This window comes from Battus philenor, unplaced genomic scaffold (genome assembly GCF_028537555.1).
Source record: "Battus philenor isolate CCGP_79_NKW_IND1 unplaced genomic scaffold, ilBatPhil1.0.hap1 SCAF_9, whole genome shotgun sequence".
NCBI classification, from domain to species: Eukaryota; Metazoa; Arthropoda; class Insecta; order Lepidoptera; family Papilionidae; genus Battus; species Battus philenor.
In genome coordinates, this window is record NW_027181759.1 from 12,581,179 (window position 1) to 12,592,785 (window position 11,607).

Sequence of the window (11,607 nt, forward strand, 5' to 3'; positions counted from 1 at the left end):
ATTATTTGATACGAATATCTCGTTTTTAAATTAAATAAGTCGTTAATTGGATTGAACTAGAGATTATTCGACTACATATTTACCTAAAGTTGAATAACTTAATATACAAAGAATATGAGGTATGTCAATAATCAGATGTAAGTGGACAAATGAGACAAATTATCAGGTAAGTCACACCTGCTTTTGCCCAACAGTTTCTTTAATTTAAATTATTGAAGTCAACTCCACAAATTCTTACAAAAATATTTTTAGGTAAATATGCCAATATTTATATTTGAAATACTTTATTACTTATCAGCAGTTATTTAGGATAAAAATAAATAGTATGTCATCTAATATAGATATGATTTGGTTGATATATCTGACAATTGTACTTGAAGTCTATCTAATAAATGGTTTGAAGTTCATTGGATGGCTTACATAACAATAATAAACAATACATATAACATATATAATAGACAATTTTTAAATTGTAAAACGTTATTATTCCATTTGGCAATTAGAAAATAAAAGTATTGTAAACTGCTATCTATCACCCTGTATTATGAAGTGATTTCTACGATGCTATATTCATCGGACAGAGCAAAACTTGGTGCGAGTGATAAAAAATAGATTAGTACCAGACCTGTGGACCTCTTTCTGCAACAATAATGATTTTATTTAAATCAATAAAATTATGTTTTTCTCCTGTCCCACCCCACTGTCTTGTCGCTGCGGGCTGGTTTCCTCAACGAATCGGCACCGTGCTCATTTTACGTAGAGACTGGCCTTACCAAAGCCAACCCAAGAGTAATCTGAGTAAACCCTTGATATCGCTGGTGATGGAAAAGAGAGGAGGAGAGATGGGTAGTCCTGTAGGGTGCTACCCCTCCACACCGAAGTAGTGCGTGGGAAGCAATCTAGTCCTCTTTCAGGCACGCCCTGCATAGAGGACTGTCCATAACACCTTATGTAAACAGAAGTTTATTGAAGAAATAATGACCGATTAAGAACCCTGCCACCAGGCGAAATAGGAGTCGCGACAGCTAGAGCAGGGTGTTAGAGAGCTGGCAGCTTATGGAAGACATTGTCTCTTTTCTTGTCGGCACTCATGGCTCGTCCATTGCTTACTGTGATGACTTCTTAATACACTCCGATATGAGATCTGGCTTTACCCATTGGTAGAGGGATGAGGACCTCCGGGTCGTAAATAACCATGTTGGAGCTTCTCCGGGCCTGCTCACCTGCAACTTTATTGGCTCTGGAGCTGCTATGATGTTTCATCCCCTATAGTGTTGTAACACTACCGTGGATAAATGTTGTGTGGATACTACATACCTTCGACTTAAAAGATTAGACGTTTGTGACACTCGTATATTAACCCAGAATTTATAGTGTGACTTAAGGGACGGTAACACCGCCCTACTGTCAGAGAAAATCGAATGAAGGAACCTTTTACTTTCCTAGTAATAAGGCGGCGGCCATACTGATACCCCACGCATTCATCTTGGAACACTCTGGTGTGGTCACCTAGTGGCAGTGCTATGCTAATATTCAAGTCTTCCGAGAAGCTATCAGAGCCGGAACCATCTGCAGTTTTGGAGCCGTCTGTGAAAATTGTGACTTACTTTGGATGAAGGTCTGACCTTCACATCGGTCATCTTTGTCCAGTCCCTCGTTATAATTTACAATTCTCAAATCGATTTTTGCCGACATTTTTAAAAAGGTCTTATCTTATTACTAAATACCAAATACAGACATCTATTCGTTGTTTAGCAAATTGCGATTGCAAGAGGGCTATTATCTCTGTCCAGCAAATATAGCATTGTTTTTATTTCTGAAGTAGTGAACATCTGCAATTGTTACTGACAAAACTTTACACAACCGGTCCTCAGTATAGAATCAACATTTCTCCTTTCAACATAGTATAAAAATAAATTTCTTTTAACAGTTAAGTTATCAATAAACTTGTAAATATATATCTACTTTACTTTGTTCACAGATTAAACCTTAATCTAATACTACCACATTTGTTCAAATAAAAAAAAAATTAGAAAATCTTGATACCATTGGTATAAAGGTGTGATTTTTAACATAAAATTTGGTAAAACGGGATAATAACAAATGTGGTAAATATCTACATTACAAAGAGTACAAGAAATGTAATGAAGGTATATAAAAATCCTACTAATGTATAATGAAGTAACAATGGCTTCAAATCATTTAAATATTATTTATAAAGTTATGCAATTTGAAATATTTTTTACACATATTTTATTCTGTTATCCAAGGTAATAGTTAGTTTATAATTATTATTTTTTTAATTTATTTAACAGACTCCGTGCCATGATCCACCCTGAACGTCTTTTTTGGGTTGCCAGCCATGTTCAGTATTGTATATAACATCTAAACATTAAAATCATTTTTTTATCAGTGTATAATTATAGTTTTCTCATTACGAGATCATGAGTAAAAAAATAAAGTTTCTATTGTAAAATCGTACATGGCTGGAACATACTGAATGGAAAAAAAAACTATGAAAACTTGCACGGAACATGTTGAATAACGTAATGTTAATAAGACATACAACGTAACAAATCATTTTTTAACTAATATTTGCGGAGAGTGAATATGCACTTTGTTATTTTTTTATCTTGACCCTTAAATACATTTTTATTCCAATTCTCTTCCACGCACTTAAATAATAACACCACAGATAATAAATAATGTATGAACGAAAGTAATTAATTTTTTTGGCACCATTTGACTAACTAACAAAACGATGTTTAAAATTGAAAACAATTACGTATTTAAGGGTTTTTATTGCCATAGTCTCTTTAAATCAGTTTAATAAAGGGATTTGTACAACTTTCAACTGGCAATACTAAGCTCATTATATTGATAAATCGTAAATTACATAGTAATCATTATTATATTTTCATTATCACTTAATAATATCGAATAAATAAATTATATACAGTTGATCAAAATTAAAAATAATTAATATCACAGGTTTCAAAAATAGTTTTAGTACAGCGAATACTCGAATAATAAAATTTGTAAAGTAAAAAGGAACAATACGATGATCGTGAATGTAATTTAACAATCGGTCTTCTGTTGCCCTGAGCACTTCTTACAGACTATATATATTCCAGACTGGGTGTCATGGCGACCCTTGTAATGACAAACGATGTGGACTAGCTTCAAGTTTTCCCGCGTAAATATTTGTAGATAATATCTGTCAGTTTCAATGCTGTCGCCATGATTATCACAAGATATGCATACACAATTTGCTTTTAGTAGGGTTTCGAGAGCTTTGTTAATACTCGGTATAATGGAACGAGATAATTCAATGTTGTGGTCTAGATTCCAAGTCTGGAATATAATTCTCTCTTCACGACTTCTGTACGGATTAATACTATGCTCCCCTCCATAAGTACACTTGTCATTGTTCCACAGTCCCCCACATTCGAATAGACCATCATCACAACAGAAACGCATGTCTTTATCTGCTTTTCTATTAAAGTAGGTATCGTTATAATTGTCCGATTCAAGTTTCTTTTGAAGATCACGAAGAAAGTTGTCGATTATTTGCTTACCGGCGCGGTTTTTGGAGTGCACGTAGAGGTCGGATGACTTAAGTGCCGTTTTTGTTTTATAATAGTAACCCCTCATTCGTTCTTTCGCGCGCTTTGACATCGATTGCTCTTTTGTCTTCTCAGATGGCTCTAAACCTATAGATAGATAAAAAAAAAACATTATTTACATAAATACAAGTCATTTCGAGAAAAAAATAGCGATCCATATTCTTTCAATACAAGAAAAAAAAGCTTAAGTTGTTTATTATTTGTATACGCTTCCGTACTACAATCCCTGAAGTAATTTTACATGTATCCTAGACAAAATTCAAAGCTATTGTTAAGGAAACATTGATATCGATGAAGTTTAATATATACACACACACATATATATATATATATATATATATATATATATATATATATATATATATATGAGTCGAGAATGTAAGAATTAGAATTATGATGATTTTCACGTGACAAATAGAAGATTTAAAACATTAAAAAATTGTAAAATTAGCGTTAAAAGCGAAAAAGTTTCTTGTCAAATTCTTGGTGGAATCGACATTCTTGGACAGGCAAAAACATATGAAGAAAATTATGTACAAATAAATATTTAAATGTACCTTACGTAATTATATTGAGAATAAATATCTGTTTAACTGCTTAAAAAGTGAAACTTAATATTATATTAAAATTAATTCTGCAGGAAATATTCGAAAGGAAGTTTATTATAAAAAAGCCTAATGTTAACCGCAATCTCAAGTAAAAAGAGAATATAGATGTATTTTCATCCCAAAAAAGTATATATCAAAGCATTCTTTCTAACAAGGAATATTCAATATTCCCAATGATGGGGATTTGCATTAATGATTAGTGATACAAATCCAGTCGAACTGAATTTAATTTTTAGCGTTTAGCATGGCACCTTGATTGGTTCTTCGTGATCATCATTTCAGACGCCCATTGCTGAATAAAGACCTCTACAATGATTTGCAATAGGACTGGTTGGAAGGCGACATACTTAGTCTCTGTCGACAACATTTACAAGGTCATCCGTCTACCGTGTAGGTGAGACCATAATAACCATCTGTTTTTCTCACAACATGGCCTGCACTGCTATTTCAACTTTCCAATCCTATGTTTCATTCGTTTGTTTACGAATATCCTCATTCCTGATAGATCAGTTGCTAATCAAATTATATTTAGAAACTAGGTTCTTTAATAATTCTATTTTGTACTGTGCCGCGCTTATTTAATGTCGGCAAAGCAGTGGCTGTTTAACCTTTACATTTCATAGATGGCGCTGTTATACAATAGTGTTATGATGGCGTCCATTGCTGTCGCCGGTCGGTAAAGCAATTGGTATTTGACATTCGACATCTGTGATAATTTAAAATAATGCAAAACAAATTTTTAAAATGAATCAAAATATTAAATAAAATCGACAATTTAAATAAAAACTTTAAATGTCGTTTCTGTGTTTACAGAACAAAAGAATATAGTTTTTTAGGAGAAATTGTCTTATATATTTTTACAGCAATAAATGGCCAAAAGTTTTTTTACATGGCCTTTAAAAAACCTAAGACAGTTGTAAGAGTTAAATCGTAAAAGTTTAGTTATTATATTCGTTTAATCTACTTAGTAAAATAAGCGATTTCAACAGATGTTCAGTACAAAGTAGCAAAGTTAAATTTAACTTTTAGATTATAATATTCCATTATTTAAGAAAGTACATATTATATTTGTAGAGTTGGCAGGTGGATTTTATCTGAAACTTTCAAACAAAACCCATTCAGCGGTCATAATAGCTTTTCCTTACAATGGGCAAAACATTTCGTAACAAGTCTACGAATACTTCCGATTTCACGGTACTGAACAAAAGAAAAGGCACTTAAAACTATTATGTTTTTGCATTGCCTATAGATATTAAATATTATTTTTAACATAAAGTTTTATAATAATCGAATTACATCTAAAACACAACATTTTAATTTAAAATGTAATAACATATGATGTTAAATTGATTTAAAATAGTAAAATTAAATGTCATAATCATTTTAGTATGTAAAATAGCAAATAGTCATTGTAAATACAGTTAACATGAAATAAGAACTTATGTTAATACAAAACGTGTTTACGAATATTATAAATAATTTATTTTCATGTGACATACAAGAATTTGTTTAATTTAAAAATATGATTTAATTTATTTCAGATTTATTTTAAAATAACTATAAAAATACATCAGAAATGAAATTCAACAAAATAACATAAATAATAACTAAAAAAAGAAACAATTTATATAGAGGTACAACAGGCGGTCTTATCGCTCCAGGCGATCTCTACCAGACAACTTTTGGATGGAGATAAGAGACTTGTAGAAGCGGGCGGTTTAGGGTGTACATAATTTAAAAAATAAAAACTTTAAAATATACTACGCATTTCAGAGTTTTCATACATGTATTAAAATATGCATATATTTGTCATGGAATACGTATTACATATATACGAATATGTAACAAATGCTACACAATATCTTATTTTAGAGGTCATTGGAGTGCTCTTTTACCATATTTTTAAAAGCTGACAGAGATTTAGCGAATGAATTTTGGAAGGTTAATACAGATTGTACATTTGAAAGTTGGAAGTCTTGATTGATCAATAATGCTCAACATTATTTTAATTTAATACGATAATTAAGTTTATATATATATATATATATATAAACTAATATTACTTGTGAATTTAAGATTATAAACGTGTATGTTTAGCGACAGTAGAAAATTAGAAAATTTTTAGGGAACGTATTTAAGATAGATTCGGCTTTTAGCCACTTCGGCCAATTGTAAGCAAAAATAAAAACACTGATGCTGTTATAATAATATTAGGGGAACCGGAAAGTAGTGTCGCTTTCTTAAGTTAAATACACACGACTACATTTTTAACAAGTATTTATTTTTAATCAACAATATATTCACCCTTGTTATCAATAACCTTTTGTCATCTATTGTACAAATTTTCAATGACGGACCTGTAAAAATCAATCGTTTTTTCTGTAAAATATGTCGACAGAAACGACATTACTTTCCGGTCCTCCAAATTTTTTTTTAACTATAGTTTATGTACTAGAATGTGAATTTATGTACAGATAAAAGCACCGGTAAATCTTTTAACAGTCCTGATTTGGGACCAAGTAATATCTCCTCATTCTACATAACAGAAGAAGCACTTTGTGCTTGCGACAAGTTCGTTTTAAAAGTTTCAGTTAGTTTCAACTAAATGGTGTTCCCTTATTATATGCATTCAAAGTACCGGATTATTTGGCACTTAACATTACGGATCTAGAACCCAACATTTACCCCGTTTGACTTACTGGAGTCATGTTATTTGTTACAAACTTCATTGATTAAAAAATAACAAAAAGTATTACGATCCAAAGAGTATTAACTCTTTATCTGGAATGCACTGTGTTGTTAAGGCACTCGCATAAAGTAGAACATTGAATGAAGTCATATAAATATCGTAAATGTACTGGAAATGTAGGGTAATTTGAACTTTGTAACTAACCTTATTTTTGTTGTGTATACGAGTAGCGTTTTCAAATTTTTTTTTTATTTCAGTATATTTGAGCGGTTAAGGCCCAAAAAATGGTAAACATTTGTTACCTATATTTTCATAAGCATATATTTCTATTATTTCATGAAGTTGTTTTACTTCTTAATAAAATAATTTTAATAACCAGATTAAATAATAATAAGAGAATATAAATATGCGAAGGCAATTTAAAATGTTTAATGTGAAAAAACCAATACGTTGTTTTGCTGTCGTTAAAATAAATATACTATTTACTTATTGTGGAGACTACGACTGCTTACTCCGTCAGAAGCTGGCGAGGAATAAGTGCGACGTTCCAGTGTTACTTTGTGTCTGTATCATTATTATAGAATATCTCTAATGATATACAAAATTTCCTACTTTTTTATTATTTCTGAGGATGTCTTTAACCCGGAGAGCTTATACAGCTGCATCGGAAATAACCCCTACGTTGTTACATACGTGTTTGTTAGTCTATAAAATATAAATACTTATATTCGTAAGCAAATTTTTTACTAATATAACAGGCGTATTTTTGATGGCGATTTTACGTGTTAACAATGCCACTACTCAAAACAATTTAATGCCTAAATAAGTTAAATAAATCTGAAATTAAAATAAACTAGAATATCTAACTTTTAATGTTGAGTCCAAATGTAAAGCGCGATCATGTCTTTGCCGTTGCCCTAAAATACTTTAAGTAACTACCAACGCACGCTAATAGGAAAGACAAGAATCATAAGTCCAAAAGTTCCGCTCGATTTTGGTCAATTGTGAAAGTATTGCTAAAATCTTTCTTCAATTGCAATGATACGAAAGTTATTGGCAAAATGACTTTTTCTCATTCTCGAAACTGAAGAGCCCTATGAAAGGACGCCACACTAAGATTGGCGAAATAATGACCGCATCAGAGGATATTAAAAATGATAAAAGATTTTTTTAAGTTTCTGACAGTAAAAAAACTAACCTAAGTCATAATATCAAAAAGGACAACTGTGGTAAAGGGGATAAAATATATTTGCCATTCATAACACCTACACAACCAAATAACACAATATTTAATAAATTATTGGTGAAACTTTTTGAACAGACCTTGTATAACCACAATATAGTTATGTATATAAACAGTAAAACCTCATTGCCACCTACTCGTATTAAATACAATGATAAAAATTCTGAACTATAGATAAAAATGAATTAAAACTCATTGTTAGGTTTCCCATTTTTTATTCATAGCCAAAAAATAAAATATTTTACTTAGGGATACCATGGTGGTAATAACATGATTCTGTATCCTAATTAATCTAAGTAAATTTCATACAAAACATTTCGTCCATAAGAACCACAATAGAAAGACTTATAGACTTAAAATTTGGTTGGTTCAAGCTTCTTTTTGCTGACAAAATGGCAGCTAAGATTGTATTTTATAAAATTCTACTTAAAGATTTTATTGTGTGTTTAATTGTGTATTGCATTAATTTAAAAAATAAATATGTGTAAACAGCTCTTATAAAACTTGTCCGAAATATCATTGGGCATGTTAAAAATTACCAACAATGATTTTTTTGGTATGAGGGTGAATCAAAAAGTTCTTAGAAGTGCATATATATGAAACCTTTTTGGATCAAGTTCGATATTCAAATTAAAGAGTGTCTATCACACTATATTTATGCAGACTGTCACTTGTTTTTGTCAGTTCGTTCGCATGTAATAAATTTTTTTGTGCAACAAGTTGCTAAAAAGTCAAAATTATGGATAAAAGTGAGTTACGTGCGGTGATAAAATATCTCAGTTTGAAAAAAATGTCTACGAAGAAAATTTTTTGGACATTCAGCAGACATTAGGGGGTGATGCTGTACCCTATTCTACGGTTGCGTACTGGGTGGCTGAATTTAAAAGAGGTAGATCAAGCTGTAAAGATGACCCGCGTTCTGGGCGGCCTTCAACCTCCGTTACAGAAGAAAATGTCAAAAAGGTTGAGAATCTCGTTTTGGAAGACATAAGAATGACTATAAAACATATAGCTGAGATCCTAAAGATATCTTTTGGTAGCGTTCAATCCATTTTAATTGATTCACTGGGGTTCAAAAAAGTGTCTGCAAGATGGGTGCCACGAATGTTAACCGACGAAAACAAAAAACGACGTTTGGAAATTTCCAAGCGTAATCTCGAAATGTTCCAGCGTGATTCGGATAATTTTTGCCGTCGTCTTGTCACCATGGATGAAACGTGGGTCCACCATTTTGATCCTGAAACTAAAGGACAAAGCATGTCTTGGAAACGACCATCCTCTCCATCCATTAAGAAATTTCGAGTTGCTCCTACCGCTGGCAAAGTTATGGCCTCTGTGTTCTGGGATAGTGAAGGAATCCTTTTTATTGATTACATGCCAAAAGGCCAGACGATTACTGGACCCTATTATGCAAATTTAATCCCGAAAGTGCGTGAAGCGATTAAAGAAAAACGTCGTGGAAAATTGTCGTTGGGCGTGTTGTTCCTTCAAGATAACGCTCCTGCTCATCGATCGGAAGTTGCGCTCAACGCAATCCGCTGTGCTGGCTTCAATCTCCTTGACCACCCACCATATTCTCCAGACTTAGCCCCAAGTGATTTTCACTTATTTCCAAAATTAAAAGAGGAAATTCGTGGAACAAAATTTCACGATAACGACGCGGTTTAGCTGCCATAGAGGACTTTTTCGAGAGTCAAGAAAATAATTTTATTTCACAAGGAATAAGGGAGTTAGAAACGAGTTATTCTAAATGCATTGCATTGGAGGGAGATTATGTAGAAAAATAAAATATTATTATTTAAATCTTTGCATTTTTTAATATTGATTCCAAGAATTTTTTGATTTACCCTCGTAATTACACAAACATTAAGCAAGGAGAAAAAAAAAATTGAACTTAGATTAACCAAAGTATCAAGGTTTTGCTGGGATTTCTTGTAAACTTGGCTTTAGTCAAGTTACTTTGATGCAAAATAAGTGCAGTGCTGCTTGGTAGTGGAAATTAGCCTGACAGGAAAAAATGGGACCATACAAAGATGGTGGGGGCTAACTAGTAAATAACTAAGATACAAAGTCTGTGTAAAATAGAACTCACCCTCAAACCATGCTGGATCTTCAGTTCGTTCACTAAGCATAGTTTTAGCATCATCAGCATCTGCTATATATTTTTGTAATACTTTGAACTTATCCTTAATATTAGTGGAAAGAAATTGTTTAACGGCAACACCGGTGTTAATATAGTCTTTTTTGGTCATCCTTATTAAATTATAGTAGTAGTCGAAATCTGAAAGTATAAGAAATTATCATTTCATTGTGTTAGAAGAGTTAAAACATTTTTGGTAAACATTGGTTTTCATTAACAAAATGTTACTAATGAATCAAGTCTACATTATTAGTCAGCTGATGGATGTTCAGTCTTATGCTGCTTATGAATAAGTCCTTTCTGCCAAGTGAGAGGTTAATCTAAATGAAGATTTTAAAAATATCTATAATATTGAATCAAACATGTAGAATTAAAACCTTTTTAGGTTTTAATGACATTCCAAATAGTTATTCATTTGTTATAATACAGTCTTTAACTTTGAAGCTGTTTTTTATACATAGATTTCTTCTATTTTGAAGATATTTCACATTACATAAAAGATAATAATTATTCTATTTAAGAATCAACAAATCATTAATCTTTTCTTCATTTTGTGTAATTTCATTATAGACAAATATAATATATAGGATAATTTTGATTCGATTTATATTTAGTCAATTTTGTTTATATATAACATACCAGTTACCATTTTTTGTTTCCGTGTTAGTAATATAAATAATGTCTGAGGAGGCAGGGTTGCGAGATAGTCGTCATCGTCCACCTGGGTTCCGTCCTCGGCCACAAAAAGCCGACACTCCGCGAAACTGACATTGAACTGGAAACCGTCAAATTGAATTAGGTCAAGGTTTTATTATATAGGTCAAGGGAAGCTACCCTTGACCTATTTCCAAAGAACGAAATTATAAAATTTTACGAAAATTATATAGAGGTAATACCCTTTAAGACAGAACAAAGAGCTTTACTTTAGTAATAAAGAACATAATACTTTAAAATATATATTAATCTGATACTTACTCCTAACTTCTGGCACGATTTCTCTATCAACTCTTCGAGATTCTCAGCAGCTACACCAATTTTTTTTTCTCTTTTTACATCTGTTACTTTGTATCCCTTTTTCATGATTGTTATAAAGTTAAATTAGATCACCACAATAATAAAAACAAAGTAAGAATAAAACGACCGTACGTCACAGTTGATAAGTTCTAAATGCCAAATTACAACTGAATTAGTGTTGCCCATAAATATTTAAAAAAAAACTGTATTGTGGTATCAAAACCGTTTTAAAAGTTTAAACTAAAAACTTAAAACTTAAATTGATTATGGAAGAATATGAAAACGAT

The 11,607-nt window shown here is 31.5% G+C and overlaps 1 protein-coding gene across 1 annotated transcript; it reads right to left on the reverse strand.

Annotated features, from left to right (window-relative positions):
- Window positions 1-2,938: 2,938 nt before the first annotated feature.
- On the reverse strand, window positions 2,939-11,434 carry Drep4 (DNA fragmentation factor-related protein 4). The gene is made up of 4 exons (XM_068776014.1): window positions 11,282-11,434; window positions 10,946-11,081; window positions 10,259-10,447; window positions 2,939-3,713 (listed from the first exon to the last, which is right to left on the reverse strand). Exons 1-4 carry the CDS (start codon window positions 11,384-11,386, stop codon window positions 3,079-3,081), a joined length of 1,065 nt encoding a protein of 354 aa, XP_068632115.1. The 5' UTR covers window positions 11,387-11,434; the 3' UTR covers window positions 2,939-3,078.
- Window positions 11,435-11,607: the final 173 nt, after the last annotated feature.